This window comes from Centropristis striata, chromosome 19, assembly GCF_030273125.1.
Source record: "Centropristis striata isolate RG_2023a ecotype Rhode Island chromosome 19, C.striata_1.0, whole genome shotgun sequence".
Lineage (NCBI taxonomy): Eukaryota > Metazoa > Chordata > Actinopteri > Perciformes > Serranidae > Centropristis > Centropristis striata.
In genome coordinates, this window is record NC_081535.1 from 27,696,453 (window position 1) to 27,716,485 (window position 20,033).

Genomic DNA, 20,033 nt, shown 5'->3' on the forward strand with positions numbered 1-20,033 from the left:
AAACACAGACGCTCTCTCTACAAAAAGGGGCAGAGCTGCCTCTTTCTTCTTGAAGCTCAGATCTCTGGACATCTGTAGTAAGATACTGCAGATGTTTTATCAGTCTGTGGTGGTGGTAGTGTGTTGTTTTATGCTGCAGTCTGCTGGGGAGGCAGCATCACACACAGAGATGATCAGACTGGTCTAAAGAGCTGGTTCTGTGGTTGGAGCCAGGTTGGACACACTGGAGGAGGTGGTGGAGAGATGACCTGTCAACATGTTCCAGGTCACCCTGAAATACCCAGATCATCCGCTACACAAAACCTTTATGGACCAAAAAAAAAAAATCAGCAGTTGACGTCTCGTCTCTCTCCGTTGCAGGACGGAGAGATTCAAAAGATCCTTCTCATTCTTCAATCATTTACAAAAGAGCCAATAGACTAACTGAATTTCCCCTCAAGGATAATGTAAAGTAATTTTGACTTGATGGGTTTGTCTAAGACTCTTTTAGGGTTTACAAATCAAACAGTCTGACAGCAGACTATATTTTTGTTCCATATAATCTTACTCTATATGGAGCGTTTCCTTGTGTGAAATTAAATTTAAAATAAACCTTAAGAAAAAAAAAGCAAACATTTTTGCAATCCTACACCCAGAGACTTTATAAAACAAGTGGATGTAGCCTTCAGGTCTGAAAAGGGAAGCCAAGTGCCTTAAACCTGCATTCTTTCTATTGGCCAGCAGGGGGGCAACGGTATAGCAGTCTTTGAGAAAATGGCCTTACTTCTCATTTGATTCATTATTTCGGTAAAGTTCGTTATTTAATTAGGTTATGATTTTAATCAATAGTTTCAAGTGTAAGTTATTGTCAAATTTTGAGTACAACAGGCAATAAATTAGGATATGTTTTTGGGCGGGTTTACCTTGTAAATGAAAGTCAACTGTTATATTTTGGACGCTCACATAATTAAACAAAAACAGCTCAATTCAATATCAGTTACCATGAATTATGGATGCACCTTACTGGAAGCAAGTTATCTTGGTAGCACTTAAGTTCTTCGATAACATAACTAGCATCAGCTCCACATTATCCTCCAAATATGGTCACTTCTGGCACCAAAAAAACCAAGATGATGATGGTCAAAACGCTAAACCTTCAGGTGTATGAACCAAGGTTATTATAGTAAACGAAAACTAATGAAATAACAAAAACTAGAATAGAAAAAACATTTTTGTTAACTGAAATACAAATAAAAAGAGTTTAAAAAAAAAATGATAACTAACTGAAACTGTATGGTGTGGTTACAAAACTTACTAAAATTAAAGTGAAAATGTCCTTCGTTTTCATCTTTGTCAGCTTTTTTCATACATAATCCAGTGTTTCTATTAGAGGATTCTGTTAGTGAACATGCAGGAACACATGGTAAATATGTTTATTGAGACTGGGATGTCTACACTCCAACCAAAATTCAAAACACCCGGAACTGTAAGAGTTAATAACCTTATTGGGGCTGAGATGGATAAACCAAAGGAAATGAAGGCAAAATTATTATGACCTCTTTGAATCTGGCATCCAACACATAGCCCATTACAAAAAACTAAAACTAACACTAAAACTAATAGAAACTAAAACTAAGCATTTAAAAAAAAAAAGAAATAAAAAAAACTAGCAAACTCACTCTAAAAACTAACTAAAACTAAGACTAATAAAACATCCAAAACTATTATAACCTTGGTGTGAACTGCAGTGTGTGACATAACAGTATGGCTACATCCACTTCTTTTCAGACTGTCTGTAACTTAACCAGTGAATCTTCAAGTTTGAGAAATGCAGTTATATTTCAGGGAGTTCCTCTGTATTCTAGCAGCTGACTCACCAACAGCCTTGCAGACTCCAGTGGTCGGATCCATCTGGTAACCGTTGTGGCATTCACACTTGTATCCACCCTTCAGGTTGATGCAGATCTGACTGCAGATGCCGGGGTTCTGACACTCATTGATGTCTGCACAGAGAGAGAGAGATGAAGAGAAGAGGGAGGGATGAGGAAGAGAAAACAGAGGGCATACAGCTGCTATCTGACATGTTTAATTAATCAAGTCTGCTGAATGCTTTCATTTGAGCGATTGCACATCTGCACACGGCTCTGCAGCAAACAAAAACTATTGAAAACCTTTTTTTGAAAAATTACTTCTCGGAAACATTCCCATGATTCCTGTTGAATTAAATTGGGAAAATGATGTGAGCTTGGGATCCACAAAGTGAAAATTAAACCCAACTGTAATTGCTGTTGATGTTTTGCCAGAAGGCTCTTTAGCAACAAGCGGCTCTCATCAGAATTAAATGTAGATGTACAGATGTTTTCAGCTGAGAGTGTAGTGCTTATTTTATACCTGCCAGTAGATTAAGTGCCTGTGCAACCAGTGGGGTTCATTCCAGATGGGATTACACACATTTCCCAATAACCAAAGCGCCGCTTGAGGCCAAGATTGGCTCAATAACAAAACTGTGTCGGATCTCCTGAACATTACCACGGAGAATTTCTGCTTTTAGAATAAAATAACACGGCCAATCACGTTACACAGAAGCATGTAGCAGCTGGATGTGAAATATCTCCAGGTCACACCAGCAGCCCACAGTGTATCTGACCCAGCCTGTTGGATTAGTGATTTCTAACACGGACAAAAATAGTAACACAACCTCAGTCTGACACATTCTCCAGTCTTCATGGTTTCTTTTCAAACAATTCAGAACAATAACCTGACAAGCACATTGTTATTCTGGATTAATGTTGATTACTGGGAGGTTTAAAGCCCACGGTTGGGTCTGAATCTATTCGTCAAACCGATGAGGTTTATGTCTGCCAAGGAACAAAAGCTCGTCAGCATGAAGGACAGTCAACAACCAATACAAATATAACTGGCACAAGACACAGCTCAACTATCTAATCTAATCTAAATGTGCTTCAACAATATTATTCAATCAGCTGCAAATTATCAAAGTCAAACTTACTTTGTATGCTTCTAAGCAGACAGGGAATTATGATTGGGGTACAGGAATTCATATTTTCCAGAAAGGAATATCTGTCTCAGGAGCAGACGCACACTAATGACAGATATCCTGGAATATTAACTTGTTTTTAAGGTATAACTGCAACTACAGTCAAAACCTTGGTCATATTTAAAAGAGAAATATGCACAAACCTATTGGCTCCAAACCAGACAGCCTTCAGTCTATTATTTGGTGATATAAATCATGACATACCTCTTTTAAATCACTTCTTAAAACAACTTTTATAGACTTGCTTTTACGTACATTATCCTTTTTATTTATTGACTTTTGACTCTGTATCTGAGAATGGCTTGTGATTGTTCCTGCTCCATCTTTTATTTTTTTTATTTTAATGTAAGAATTGTTTTTAGCCTAATGGCATCATTGCCGTAAGTAACTGCTCTATGTCGAAGCACTTTGTGAACTGCTGTTTTAAAAGAAGGTGCTATAAAAGTTATTATTATTATTATCATCAATATAATTATATTTCTGGGGAGATGGGAAATAGTTTGGATGATTATTTCCAGGAATCTTGTTTGACAAGATTAAACCATCATGTACAGTAAGGACACTTTTCATTATCTGTTGACATGTCAAAGTATTGCGTTGCCCCTTTTTCCTTACTCACAAACTAGGTTCTGTAGACTGATGATTATAATAATAATAATGCCCATCTCAAAGCTTTCTGAGGTCAATGGTCGGGTCTTCTACAAACTAAGTGAGCCATGAAGATCTGAGACCCAATTATAATCACTCTAATCAGGTCAGATTCCTGTTCTGTTGCTGGGTGAGTCGGTATGTCCAGATCAATTCTGAACATGTAGTATTGCATCAACATCAGATATATAGACCCCCCTTATTGTTTTTTAACTAATATAGATTTCCTGGCTCCACTGATTTCTAAAGAATAGCTTCATCCATGGGTGATAGTGATGGTAAGGTATGAAGAAATGTTGATTTGTGTATTTACCAGGGCCGGGACTCGATTAAAAAAATTAATCCAATTAATTAGAGGCTTTGTAATTAATTAATCGAAATTAATCGCATTTTAATCGCATATAAATATTTGACCTGAGAACAGTGAGAAGTAATTTTTTTCACATGGATTTTTAGTATACCATTAAATAAAGACTGAATACATAAGCTTAAGCAACAAAAAATATTGTTCATTTTTGTTCAAGTCCAACAGACCAGTGCAATTTTTGCCATTAAGTGTAGCAATAACATATTTAGAAATATAGTACATTTCAGGTAGCCTATAGGTGGGTAGACCTTCTGTAAACTATAACTTTGGTTTTTTTTAAGTAAAACACAATCCACGCTAGCTACCACACTAGCTGCTAGCTGCTATATGTTTTGCATTGAGGAGATACTTGAAGCTGGATGCGCTGCGGTGATATGTGAATTCCTTGTTGCATAGCAACACAACCATGCTCTTGTCGACGCTTCCATCCGTTGGTTTTTAGTAACAAAATGTCCCATCATCCACGGGGCCAACCAAAGCGTCTCATCAGCTTCTTCCTTCATGTTCACTGTGGTTTGTTGTTGTCTGAACTCATGAACGCTAGTTGGTGCTCCAGTATAATCGGTCCGCCTGAAACTCATCCAGTGAGAAACGTTCCGCAGTGCAAAAATAAGTGTGATTAAAATGCGTCAATTTCTTTAACGCATTCATTTTTGTGTAATTAATTAATCTTAATTAACGCGTTAAAGTCCCGGCCCTAGTATTTACAACTGAAACAACAATGCATTGTAAAAGGCACCTACCTCCGCAGGTCTTGTGGTCTATGAGCTGAAGTCCAGGTGTGCAGTCACACTGGAAGCCGATCACCATGTCTTTGCAGATGTGAGAGCAGCCGCCGTTGTTCAGGAGACACTCGTTTAGATCTGAAGCAAATGAAGGAAACGGGGCTTTGTTGATGCTACAAGAGGACAGATATCATGCAAGCAGTAAGGGTGTCCTTGACTTAAGACATTTCTCTTATCCATGAGATGATTAAATCGACAGATCTGTGAAGTTCCTCCATAAAGAATTATGCAAAAGCGCCACTTTAAATCAGAGATGTGTTGATATGTCTTTTTGAAAATAACTTAATTCAGCATGTGTCTGATTGCATCTGTCGGGTCAAAACAAAAGCAACTTTTGACAAAGTAGCAGCAACTTCTTTTTGATTCACTGGGTCGTTTACAAAGTATATCACTGTCACCATGTTCTTTGCTTTATTAAATTGTTTTTCCCCCCTAGTTTATATCAAACAGTGCACCAACACTTGAAACAGGACTCAGCTCATCAAGCTGAACGACATAACATTTAGAGAATAAAATAGCTTTCAGATTTTTTATTTCATCTAATAAATTGATAATTTATTGATAATTTCATACAACTCAGACTAAGACGTTTAGATTTCAGATTGTAGAAGGAATAATCAGTTTTGGCCGAGCTCTTTGATGCATCAAAGAGAATTATTTAGAGGCACTACTCATTCCCTCATACTGAAACGCAGGATGCATTAAACCTGCACGAGGCAGGATTTAATATAAAAATCCACATATTATCAGCAGAAATCAATGTGCAACAGAGAGGAATGTCAAATAGTTTTACCCCGTTCGCTTTGGTGCCCAATAGTAAAAGATATCTCAAGTTGAAGCTGAAACGCTGTTTGCTCCTGAACAGTGACTGAGTGACCTGAGAAACCCAAACGTTGGACCTTCTTTCTTCACTTTGGTTTGCTCTGTGCTTCACTGTATAGAATCAGCATTCTGGGAACTCAAAGGTTTCTAGTTCAAACACTTTGATGTGGCTGACATTTAGAGCTGTCAGCCAGTTGGGGAAGCGCTACTCGACTTTTTAACAATGACATTTTTCAAATTACTGCAGACAAACACACTGTGGGTTGATCACAGCTCAGACTACATTCATATTTACACAGATTCTAGTGCAAATATAAAACAAATATACAAAGCACACCACTCATCTGTTCAGTTATTCCTCATTAATGCAAGCTTCAGTAAAATATCCAAATGTATTTACATTGTTCAGGAAATTGCCACTAATTGTGATGTCAGGCACCATGGTATTAAATTTGAAAGCCTCGCTGTGACTATAAGACTCCAGGAAGCTGCACAGTCACTTATTCTGACTGTATGCCAAAAAAATAACACCAGCATGTATAGCAGGCAAACTGGGGGATGTATTATAATACCAATACCAACATGGTATTGTGCTCAGAAAACAGCCACAGAGTGGATGTCTTCCCCAGAGGGACAATCTTTGGTTTTATGTACGTTAGTGGTGTCTGATGCTGCGATACTGAGGCTGATGGGAAGTTCCGGTGGAAGAACTGTCAGCTCATTTTCCACATGAAATGAATATTTTATAACATCTATAGCATTGACAGACAGCTCAAAATAACTGGATTTCTTTCAAGAGCTCGTCCTTTTACCCCAGAACAGAGAAAAATCTATTGAATCGTGAAATTAAGCCATTGTGGACGAGGGGTGGACGACATGGCCAAAATCATCTATTAGGGTATACAGTCATGGGAAAAGTTATTAGACCACCCTTGTTTTCTTACATTTTTTGTTCATTTTAATGCCTGTTACAAATAAAAGGTACATTTGTTGGAGAAATATATTGATAACAAAAATAACTGAGAAGACTTTAATTTAAGAGCTGATATCTAGACATTTTCCATAGTTTTCTAGATAATGATTTTGGTTATTACCAAGAAAACCATGGAAAATGGCATTAATATGGACAAGAAATTGAAGAAAAAGAATGGTCTAATAATTTTTTCCATGACTGTATTTTTTAAAATCATGATGTAGAAATTAATTTAAGAAATGGTTTAATTTAACTACACGAAGGGCTACTTTGTTTATTTGGATGTTTCAAATAAAATAAGGAAATAATGAAATGTGACAACTACCTCACATGAGACAACACTTGAGTTAAGAAGTAAAAAAAATATTTTTAATGGAAGCTTTGGAAGTTCCTGTGAACAATAAATACAATGTTACAGGTTAGCAAGATGCCTCAGTCTGCTCTGCATTTAAAACATTACTTTCCTCCTCCATGTCTGCCCAAATTACATTACATGGCAAGGCAGCTAGATTTGTGAGACTGCAGCTGGCTGCTTAAGAACACAATCACACGATAATTCAGCTTCGAATAGCTCCTGTTGTGGAAACCGGCACCACTCTCTGGACTTATTTCTACTGTTGCACGGTATAAACCATCATGGTGAGGAGTGTTTCTAGCTTTAGAGAAGGTATTTTTGCTTTGTTTTTTTTTTTACTCACTGCATTCCTTAATGGGTTCATCGCTCCAGTCAGGACAGTCTCGGGCCTTGTTGCACACTTTGCTCATCTCGATACACTCCCCGCTGCGACACTTGAACTTCTCTGGTCCATTACACTGAGTCACTGTGGAGAGATTCAAAGTTTACACATAAAGGGCACTAATGGCTTATATAACACAAAAAGCTTCTTTTGAAAATCCGATTGCATGAAAAGCTACCGAGTAATCTTCAATAGTTTCTCCTCTGGTCTACATACAGTGCCAGGCCGATTGTTTATTCCTGCATCCAGTGATTAGGTTGAGCTAATCTAATCGCATCGCAGATCTAGCGCCGTAATTAATACAAAGATATGATTATAGTGCAGTAAATGGAGAGAGGGAGGGGTGATAGTGAGATAGAGGAATAAGACTTTTTTTTTGTTACAGTCTAAAGCAAAGATCCACACCTCTGCTGGAAGGTGCAGCATTGTTGGTATACGAGATGCATGCTGTTGGTGTGTGTGTGTGTGTTTGTTTGTGTGTCAGACACACCAACTGACAGCACACAGGAGAGAGGCGAGGAGCGGGGTGAACACTGAAGCACAGCTTTGTGAAATACTACCGCTTTGTATCATCATGAAGGTGCGTTGTGTGCTCAGTGTTGTAGACGCTGAAGAGCCCCGACAGCAACTACACACCCTGCTCAGTTATTGGCTGGGGGTTACACACCCTACGTGTGCCATAAGTGATGATTAAGACAGTCTATTAATTATTAATAGTGAGTAGTGTGACGTATATACATTTTATGAACTCTATGTTACTTTACTTCCTGTCCAGTATACAGTAACATTATCTACCTGCAGTGGTCACATTCCAGCGCTTTTTATCCTTAAGTTAGTTATTTAATTTTTCATGTTTTCACGAGGTTAGCCAGTCAGCTAGCCTAGCTGGCTACTAAACTGGAGTTTAGCTGGCTCCCTCTTTGGTTTTCATCAGTTAGTTTTTATTTTTTACCCTGTTAGCTCTCCCTCCTTTCCAGCAGATGGTGAGCCAGAGCGATGTAAAGCTAGCTAAGCTGTGAAGGTCAGGCTAACGTTGATGCTATACTAAGTAGGGATGGAAATAATTAATTGATGATCGATCATGTGGAATTTTTAATCAATCTGTGTATTTTTTTGTTTTAAAATGTATCTATGACTTGTATCAGTATCACTGAACTGAAACCCGCCGAGCGTTCAGTTCTGCGGCCGTACGTCAATAAACCAATGAGCAGAGAATTAAATTAGATAAAGCTACAGTTTGCAAACTAAAGGTTGCAATAACGATTCTAAAACTTCTTAAAAAAAATAATTTAAAAAAAATTCTAATTTGAGCAAAACTATTTTACACATTTAAATATGCAAGATAACTGAAAACTAACCTCACCCGGGGCTAAAACATGAAACATTGAACTCCTTGACATCTTTACAGTTTAATCTCACTTGAGTTAGTTTAACAATTGACAGTCTCACAAGTCTCTTTTCATCTTTTAAAATAAAAGCATCTTTTATTTTGCCCATGTATGCATGTTTTAACACAGACTGGAGTATGTAAAAAAAAAAAAAAAAAAAAAAAACATAGCGATGAATCAATAAATTGATCGTTAACATTATAGATAATCAAGTTGGCAGGTTCCTTCCAAACACCCATCCCTAATACCGAGTGATTAGCTTATTATCTTACACAGAGATTACCAAAATGGTCAAAAACACAAAATGAACGGTAAATACTTTGAGCAATATATATATATATATACACAGCGAACTGTGAAAAGTAAAGAAACGAATTTGTTACTGTATATTGGACAGGAAGTAAATATACGTGCAGTTCGTTCAAAGTATACATGTCACACTACATTATGCAAGTGGTCAATATGTTGTTTTTTTATGATCCTGCATATTATACCTTTACAGCTTTTAAACTCCACAGACTACCTGTAGGCTTGGATGTGTGAGAGAACAAGATGTTGTAACCAAGAAATACTTCTTTTACTAACATACTCAGCTTTGGATAACCTAATGTTGAAGCACTTCTATTCTTACAACTGAAGCAATTTTTACAGTCTACAGTCTTAATGGGAATCTGCAGCAAACTCTTTCAACTTTGGTTTCAAACCCAGGACTTGTGCTACTGTAGCAAGAACAAACAAATTCATGAAAAACAAGACAACCGGGACGAGCACAAACACACAAAAAACAGATGTATTGTAATGTATTTTGTAAAAACACACCTGGAGAATATGAAAAGACCATTAACATGCCTGCAGCACTGACACTAACGCACACTCTCAGCTTCTGAACCTCGGGACAGCCTGAGGTGGAATGTAAAATTACAAACATTAAGATGTACGTGTTCCTGCATTACCATGGTTAATTGCTCCCTGACCTGAAAGTAAAAATTTTTTTCATCTGAAAATACACTCAGGATAATTAAACACACATTTCACACACACACACACACAAAGAGAGACAAAGACAGATAGAGCACATACTGTTTTTGCAGTTGACTTCGTCTGATCCATCGGCGCAGTCTCTGAGACCGTTACACTGTCTGCTCCCCAGGATACAGTTTCCATCCTCACATTTGAACTGATCCGGTCCACAAGTGCGTACAGCTGCAAAGGACACACACAAACACTGAACCTATGAATTTATGGACTGTTTTGTAACTTAGCACAGAAAATCAAGCATCAAACAACCATTTTAACATTCACTTATAACTAAAACCAAAGAAAAGCCAAAGATGATCTGGTTGCAGCCTGTCAAATGTTTAGATTGTCTTAGGTTATTGTAGCTGGAGATTTAGAGATTTGCCATGACATTGATGGCTGTATCTTCGCCACTGTAGTGATTCATTTTACAGATAACTGTTAGATAACGGAAGATAGCTTGTGCAATGATCCATTAAGGGCTGCATTCATTTCATTTAACATTACGTAATAATCTGTTATTAACGACTGAATTCCTTCAGATGAGGTTATTCCACAGTAAACATGTCTTATTAAAATGCTTAAACCTGTAAAAAACAGATTGCCATCCATAAAAAGGATCGGAGGTTGAATTTAATACTTAAAATGCATGGTTTTTAATGTGGTGATGGCAGCTGGTCTGTACGTACGACAGTTGGCTTCGTCGCTGCCGTCCTTGCAGTCAGGGTCTCCATCACACCTCCACTTCTTGTGAATACACTCTCCTGAGCGGCACTGCATCTCACTGGTGGAACACTTGGAAGGCGGCGTCGGGTGGCGGCCGCACCGGGTCGGAGACTCATCAGACTGATCCTGCAGCGCACAGGGACGAGAATTTGATCATGCCTTGAAAAAACTACAAATCAACAGTTAAAATTCTGAGATTTCTTAGTTTGGACGCTGGGAACTGAAGCCGTCTGTAATTTTAAAGATTAAATGATCATATTAACGAGTTGCCGTTTCTGCTCCACGGTGTTTTAGCAAACCTTCAGTTGTGAAAACGACAGCATTAACATTTGCTGTTCCCTCGCTGTCATCAACACTTGCTCCTTTGTAACCATTTCCTGGCAGGAGGCCTGCTATTTAACTTAAGACTTTTTAAGAGCAGTTAGAATGAAAACTCAGACTGAGGAGAAACCTGCGGGACAGAAATCCTTGCAAATCAGACTCAGGATCGTTACCACAGAAACCCATGCAAATAATTGGTTGATGTCTGAACACTAATCAGATCTGATCACCTAGAAATAACTGCAGACAGGTCGGTCTTGAAGATCTGATTTGAGAAACAAATCAGATAGCCTAGCTAGCAGGGAAACAGACTCTGGCAACAACTTTGATGAGGTTAGGGAGAGACGGTCTTATTCAAATTTATAAAAAATGTAATTTTACGGATCATCTCAAACACTTAACTAAAAGTGACAGCTGTTGAAAACAGCACAGTGTGTATCCTGTGATTTTATTTTTGTAAATCAGGACATTTAACTCGTCATTAACCATGCCTCAGCATTTTTTATTTCTCTTACATTCACGCACCTAAGAAACCAGCATGCATGCAAGAATACAACAGAAACGTCAGCCTACAAGTCGACGGTGAAGTTGTGAACACTTTAAAAGGGATAGTTTGGGATTTTGGGACATTAAGTTGTATGAAATACTTGCTAGTAGTGTAGTGGATGCAAAGCCATTTCGCTTACTTGCCGAGCTCCAGTGTCGGAGTTCTGGCCGGTTCCTATCAGGAATGGATAGTTCTAGCAAGCTGCAGCAGTGCCGAGTGAGGTTGATTTTTGGTATGCACAAGGACCATCGTTTTGTGGTGGAATGGGTCGCTGTCTAGTGTACACCGGAGCTCAGAAAGTAAGCCAATAGCTCTGCGTACACTACTTTCAAGCATTTCATACAATTTAATGTCCATAATCCCGAACCATCCCTTTAAGTGGATATGTTGAGCAGTTTTGTAAAACAGAGATATTTCTAGGGGCACTACCTTTTAACTTTAGGTCAAATTCAAGAGGATTTCCCAAACGTCTACAAGCGAGATTAAGTTATATTGACCAGTAGTCATAATGGACAAAAGTATGCTTACAATTTAGGTAGACAAATAAACAATTTCTTTTTGAATAATCAAGCACTTAACAATTAAACATTTCAAGGGTTTTACAAGTTCCGCACGGAAATCCAAGAATCCAAACAAAGACAGACCAGGGTCCGCCCACATTGTGTGATTGACATGAAGGGCAGAAATGAGGGAGAGCGGTTAGGACTCAGATGATTACCACTTTAATTAGAATCAAAAGTGGCCAATCAGACAGAATGGGATCAAGAGGAGCAGCAGGAGGAGTTTCTCACACTTTCATCATCTCAGAGAGTCACTGACTCATGCGGGAGCAGATTAATGGAGTGTGAGAGTGTGTGCATTTGTGTGTGTCTGAGACTCTGTGACTATTAACACTGACGCAGGGCTGGCTGGGTGTGAGAGAGCAGGAGAGTGAATAACAATGAACTTCCCATTGAACACAGCGTTTTAAATGATTGTGGGTGTGAGCGTTGACAGCATTTTTCCACTTTGCTGAGAGGCAGTCACAGTGATAACCACACAGCCAATTAGCAGGTACCAGGCAAAGTGCCGACTCAGTGCAACTTGTTCTGCCGTGTGAAAACGTGTTCGGAGTGTATGAGTCAGTGTGTGTGTGTGTGTGTGTGTGTGTGTTTGCACGTGTGTGCGTAAGGCAGGTCAATAACCACAGGGTGTTGTGGAAATTAAACTTGAAAAACCAGTGTGTGTGTGTATGCACGCACATACTGGACCGTTCATTATAGTGAGGCACCATCTACTTATAAAATGAGAGGGAGTGCGTTTGTGTGTGCTGCCTGAGTAAAAACCAGGTAGAGATTGTGAAACTTATCCCTTAACATTCTTCAGAACATGGTTAAAAACTAGGGATGGGAATAATTAATCTATGATCAATTAATTTGGTCAATCACGTGGAAGTGTACTCACTGAACTGATACCCGGCCGAGCGTTCAGTTCTGCGGCCAAACGTGAATGAGCCAATGAGCTGAAAATTTAGTTGGATAAAGCTACAGTTTGCAAACTGAAAGTTGCAATAACGATTATAAAATACACAGAAATACAAGAGGAATAAAACATAAAACACTGAACTCCTTGACGTTATCTTTACAGTTTAATCTCACTTGAGTTAGTTTTACCATCGACAGGAAGTCTCTTTTTGTCCCTTCAAAATAAAAGTGTCCGTTATCAAAACAGGCTTTTGCATAGTACTGCATATACGGCTTTTATTTTGCCCATGTATGCATGTTTTTATACATACTGGAGTTTCCATTTTAAATCATTGTATTTAAGAAGTAGTAGTAAAACTCATTGCTTTCCATTTTTTTATTTTAATGTATTTAGATGTTTTCACTTGTCCTGCATGTGCAATATGCCACCAGTGTAATGAGTGACAACTGTCAACCATCCAATCAAGCTTCCAAGACTTGTTGTTCAAATCGGCTTGCATTGATTACTGCATGATTGAAATAAAAAGTGCATGGCACTGATTGATGAGGACCATTATCCAGGCCAAGTAAAAGTGTTTCCTGTCCTTGCCCTCTGATGGTTCTAGAATGTCATCTCTCTTTTAACCTCTTCTCATTTGGACACAATCTGCATTCCAGAATGTGTATGTGTGGTGTTGATTGTGTTCCTTACCTGGCAGTCAACGTCGTCGTCACACACCCAGCTGGCCGGAATGCACGATGAGTTCCCACACTGGAACTCGCTGGGACCGCAGGAGGACGGCGCGCACTCCACCTCGTCGGAGCCGTCGCCACAGTCGTCCTCGCCGTTGCACACAAAGTTCCTGGAGATGCAGCGGCCGCTGGCACATGTGAACTCATTAGGGGTGCAGGTGATGTTACCTGGAGGCAGTTAGGGGAGGAAGCAAATGCAAGAGCGATGTGTCAAGGTCAGACAAGATAAGATAGAACTGTATTAAACCCGAAAATCTGGTTGCAGATTGCTCCAAAGTAAGAGACAAGATGACGAAAAGCGACTCTGGACGACGGCGTCAGAAGTTTTATGAGAGCAGCTGATGTATCAAGCTGTTATACAACCACAATTCTGAAAAACTTGCAACGCTGTGTATAAACAGAGTGCATTACATTCAGAGAAAATATTTACAAAAACAAAAATTTCAGTTTTAGCTCTAAATATACAGTCTTTGTACAGTTTATTCGAATGTATATAAGAAAATGATCGCATTATGTTTTATTTACATTTTAGAAAACGTCACAAATTTTTTAAATAATTGTTCTGCAAGAGTTAGTTTCACTTTCAAACTGCTTCTGCTGATCTTGGTTTTTGATGTCTCTGTGTGTGCCAGATAGGGATGGGACAGTTCGTTATAAAAACCTGAACGGATGGGTTCGCTGGTTAACAGTTTGGGGCATGTGTGTATTGTATAGTTAATTTGAGCCTCAAACATTTCGGTAAAAAAAGTTGAAACACTCAATGTGCAATATAAATTCTTTTTTTACAGTTTTATATTTATAATTATCTTACATTCCAGAGTATTGTGAGCCAATGCATCAGAATTTCATTCAATTTGCATATTTCTATGTACAACTGAATGACAAAGTCTGTCCAAGTATAAAAGTTATTGGGGAGAAAGAAAGGCCTCGCCAACAAGAGCGCCAACTTCTCAACTAGCACCGATAAGGTAGAGAGTGCAGCTGTCAGTCAGTCAGTTCTCAAAGTGGCGACTGGAAAGACAAAGTACAGTTTGAGGACCTGTGGGCATTGTTTCAGACTGCTGTATGAGAGTATTACCCAGTTAGTGTTACCTATTACAATGACAGTTGCCATTCTATGAAATACTTTTTCCTGTATAAAAAAAAAAAAAAAAAAAAACACTGTTCAACAATACTTCCAAGCAATTGGAAGCAATACTTCCAATATGATGGTGCGCATTAGGGCTGCACAATTAATCTAATTTTAATCATGATCATGATTTTGGCCGCCACGATTAAATTAAGCCGATCGTCAGCGATATTTCCATTTTGAAATGCGGCTCTCCTGCATATCTAATCAAGCACTTTCTACACCAGTAGACCACCAACCACCAGGGGGCGGGGCCGTTGGTTACGGATTGGATATAACGCTAAGCAGGATGCGAGTACTCCACGCCACAACAACACGCGCCATTTGTAAAAGCCGGCGAAGCAGTGTTGCCAACTTAGCAACATTGTTGCTACATTTAGCGAGTTTAGTCAGACCCCCCGAGCGACTATTTTTCCAAAAAAGCGACTGGCGACAAATCCTGCGACTTTTTCTGGTGTTATTGGAGACGGCTCGTTAAGAAGAGTAAGAAAGAGTCGAAGCGGCACAGTTCTCATGCAGCAGTCTCTCCCAGCTGAGAGTGAATGTTAGCCTTTTAGCATCCAGTCTGCAAATTGCTAATTGGCAAACAGTTAGCTCTGTAGCAGTACAGTGTGTATGTGCTACTGCTGCAGGAGCAGTTTGTTTACAACAAGCACTAGACACTCTGTACACACACTAAGAACTTTTCCTATTGTTTGTTTAAAAGTAGTGCAATAAGATGTTTTCCCTAACATGATGAACAATCGTGATTACAATATTGATCAAAATAATCGTGATTATCATTTTGGCCATAATCATGCAGCCCTAGTGCATATCATGCTGGTGCGTCTATTGACAGTAAGAGAAGGAGAGAGTCAGGTTCCACCCCTAGTCCTAGAATAAAACCCATTAACAGTACCACTATAAATTTGCTTTACAATAATCAGGCCTTTCTAATGAGTGGGTTAAGCTGACTCAGCCACTCTTTGCTTACAGGTGCAGTAAACACCTGATAAGTCAGTAAACATCCATGCAATCTTTGCTGACAAACATTTGCAGTAGAATGGGTTTCTGAAACTCTGAGCCTGACAAGATCTGCCTTGGTGAGAGTATTAAAAGGGAAAAATCACTCCTCTCAGATGCAACACGAACTGCAAAGTTCTGAAATGGACCAAAAAAAGCTACGTCAACACAAGTACTGTTCTTCAGTATGTCATACCTGTATACAAGCCTCAGATCACCATTCACAATTCTGAGGTTGAGTCATGCAAAGCACACTTGGATGTGAAGCATTGATAAAGTGTGATGAACAAACTGGGTTTGGCATATGCCACATTACCTGTGCCAATTATAAATATTCAGTGGAGGAGAAATAGAATATCAATCTTACATATGTACTATGTAAAAACACATAAAACAAATAAAGGGATAAAAAAAAGCATGGAGAATTAAAAACACAATAGCGCATATATCCATGTCCACATATATACACCATTTCATGAATCATTTCATGTGTTCATTTAAAGCTGTAATGGCCTTTGCATAAAAGCTGTTTTTAGTCTGTTTGTATGTGCTTTGTCCTGTACTGCCTGCTTGAGGGCAATAGTTTAGAGGGCAATGAGTCCTTGATAATGGTCTGGGCTCTTGGAAATGATGGCCTGGATCCGTTTGTGGTTTGACCTCATAGTTAAAAAGAAATCAAATGCTACAGCATGCCATGCCATGATAAAAAGCCCTGTACACAAAGACTGGCCTGTAAATGGTTTTCCCACTGTGGTCTGTGAAAACTTAACTGTCCTACACACAGAGTCCTGACCTCAACTCCATTCAACACCTTTGGGATGAACTCGAACACTGACTGTGAGACCGGCCTTATTGGCAAACATCAGTGTTGGATCTTGTGGGAATGGGAACAAATCTCTGGTTCTCAGGGTGGAATCATACCGCACCAGAGGTTGCGTTAGACTTTTCATTTTAACGGAGAGGTGCACGAAAATAGAAGACATATATAAAAGCATTTATTGTTCTTTTTAATAATCAATATGAAAAGAAATTAGATTAATCGAACAATAATCAATTATTAAATTAATTGGCAACTATTTTGATAATGGAATAATTGGTTTGAGCAGTTTTTTAAAGACAATATGTCCAAATTCTCTGATTTCATCTTCTTGAATGTGGATATTTTTGGTTTCTTTGTTCCTTTATGACAATAAACTGAATATCTCTTTGGTTTGTGGACAAAACAAGAGATTTGAGGACGTCATCTTGTGGTTTGGGAAACACTGATATTTTTCAACATTTTATTGACCAAACAACTAATGGATAACAACTAATGGATTAATGGTTTAACAATTATTTTCATTATCGATTAATCTGTCGATTATTTAGTTGCAGCCCTAATGTTGGATAATATTTGGTTAACTTCACCACTGCACCAGGCTGCAGTAAAACCTGTCATCAATGAATACGATGTTTCATCAATATCATGCGATTAACACCTTCCATCGTCAGCAGTGACGTCAATTAAAGGAATTCAATACTAATCATTAACAATGCCTATCAATACTGATAAGCTGTCAATTGTTTTGGTTAAAACGGTCCTTTTTAAATCCTATTTAAATCACCCATTTTGCTTCAATTTAAAACTTGAAGCCTGAATATTTCTAATCCAGGCTTTGGGAATGCACGAGGATCCCCGAGGAGGAGCTGGAGAATGTCGCTGGGCAGAGGGGCGTTTGGAGTGCCTTGCTCAGCCTGCTGCCACAGCCACACAGCCCCCGATGGCCAGTGGAACATGGATGAATGGGTACATTTTAACAGTATCCTACAGGCTGTGTTTTCTGTCACATCCAATTATTTTAGTTTATAGTTTGTCCAGGCAGAGCTTCATGCTCTGTGCAAAAGGCTGTTAGTGTGTTTATGCTGCACAGTGTTTAAGATAAACAGCTGCAGGATGGCGAGTAATTGATACACACATCCATGAAACACTGTCAGTGCTTGAGTAAGTAAAGGACAGCAGCTGTTGGTACTTGAATCACTCCCGAAAAATTGTATGATTGCACTTGTTCAAGCCACAAAAGGCATGTGTTTGTGCAAAAAGTTGTCTGTCCACAGACAATAGGGATCAGTCAGAGGAGAGACAAATTCAGAGGATGGACCTTATAATGTCTACATTTTTGGAACAAAAAGCCAGAGGGAATGACCCCTATCAGTCTTTTCTAAATGTAGCCATATATGTAGCATCATTTTACTGAAATATACAGCTCTCAGTATCCTATAATCAATCATGCTAATGGGCAGGCCAGTTGTTAAAAGGCGCGTTCGGTCGATCCTTTTGCCTTCAAGTGCTCATCAATCAATCAAAATGCCATGATGATGAATATCATGATGTGGACAAATGAACAGGTCACAGCAGGACGCTCCACTGGGTGTCCTTGTTAATCGCAGGGCATTCCAGATAAATCAAAGCAGGGGCAGACAATAAAAATATAGAATCATATAATCAGTCTCTTTTCTCATTAGCTCTATCCCTCCTTTCACTTTTCTTAAACACGGAAATAACATCTTTAAGGTGATTAAACCCTCCATAGAAAGAAGATAGATGTGTATTTTTCTTTTAAGTATCTAACAGCCAGTGTGGGAAAGAATTTATAATTGAGCTAGGGTTTCACTCTTTTTCTTAACTTTTTCTGTGTATTCAAACTCAAAATGAATGCTCTTCAAGTAATGTGGCATGTTCTTATGGCCAGGGAAAGCAGCCCGACGTATATTTTCAAGCACAGAGGAGCATTACTGTCTCCACTCCTTTCTGTTACATCTCTAGATCTCTCATCTCAGCGATTGGTGCCGCAAAGGCGTTAATGCCAGAGCTGACATTAGCCAACATTGATGTAGAAGTGCAGATAAATCAAACGATGCATGGGCAATTAAGTGATATCCCTGCAGCTGTGGTCTTGACTGGCCTTGTAATAAAACCCTGAGTCCTCCTCTAGACAAGACTGATTACAAATCTGGTTAATTCTGAGACAGAGAGCTTCAAAATGTGAAGTCAAAGCACCATCTTGAGTATTTTAACACTGAAAGGGTTAGGAAATGGATGGCTAAGAGCTAGGCTAATACTATCCAGGATATTCCTTGCCAACCATTTGGGAGATGGTTCTTAAATGTACCTTCACTACAAGTGCCGTGGATTCAACACATGGACAAGTAAGTACTGTTTGAAAGACATGCTGCCGGCTGTTCTCATCACTCCTTTCGGCTAAAAGACATTTCATATTCCCTACTCACTTCATGTGCTACTTGACTACAAAATCAATATAAATATTTAAGTTGAAATGCATTAAAAAGCCTTAAAAACTTAATTCTGCCATGTTATGCAAGACTTAAAAACTTAATTCTGCCATGTTATGTAATGGAAAAGGGATCCTGCTAAATGCTGAGGCAGACATGTGGACAAATATCCCTTCCGTATTAATGTGTGCTTGTCCACTTACCACAGTTGACCTCGTCCTCTCCGTTGTCACAGTCCTTCTCTCCGTCACATTTCCAGAAGATGGGGATACACTGAGTGGAGCCCGCTCCGCAGCTGAACTCGTTGACACGGCACGTCCTCATGTCTGCATGGACAAAAACACAAAACGCACCATTAGCGATGTAACGTTTCATTTTTGGAACACAAAAAGGAAGCACGTTTAAAGAGACAAACACTTATTTAATGACATTTTAGAGAAGTTCAAAATGGAGTGGAGATTAGATATTATGTTGGAGCTAAAAAAAAAAAAAAAAAAAAAAACTGGCCACCAATTTCTTTTGGTCCTTTTCCTTTCAAGTCTCGGAACTAATCTGTGAAATACTTGAGGCTTTGTCAACGTCTGTCATCTCATTATCATTTTGTGAATGTCTGTCAGACTGCAGCTGATAAACCACTAAACTGAGCTTACCCTTTAAAAAAAACCCAGTGCCAAACAGATTCTAACCTAACAGACTGCAGCTGTATCAAACAGCTTAGTTTAAAAAGTGTTGAGACATTTCTAATCATCGAAGGAGAACAGTTGCTTAAGAAACGAACCTTAAGGGGTCAAAATTGGTGATGCTAATGCAGAAGTATAAAAATAAATAAAATGAAGCAACATGCCCAAGTGGTATCATGTATGGTGTCATCACACAGCTGCTGTGGCGCTACTTGTTGCCTTTTGAGTGCATTTCCCCCCCTGACGGCAGGGCCAAAAATAACCAGAGGACAGAACAAGGACACGGCAGAAGTGACTTCTTTTTGTGTTGGAAATAGAGAGCAGCTTTTGGCAGATTAATGGTGATACTGAGCTACGCTTTACCTTGTCAAAGAAAGAAGCGATGAACA

At 38.9% G+C, this 20,033-nt stretch overlaps 1 protein-coding gene across 1 annotated transcript in view; it reads right to left on the minus strand.

The window, feature by feature from the left end:
* vldlr (very low density lipoprotein receptor) overlaps window positions 1–20,033 on the minus strand; it is an 83,279-nt gene that overhangs the window by 32,141 nt on the left and 31,105 nt on the right. The window contains 7 exon segments of the mRNA XM_059357589.1: window positions 1,857–1,982; window positions 4,796–4,915; window positions 7,331–7,453; window positions 9,838–9,960; window positions 10,464–10,626; window positions 13,523–13,731; window positions 19,168–19,290. Coding sequence (XP_059213572.1) covers window positions 1,857–1,982; window positions 4,796–4,915; window positions 7,331–7,453; window positions 9,838–9,960; window positions 10,464–10,626; window positions 13,523–13,731; window positions 19,168–19,290 — 987 coding nt within the window.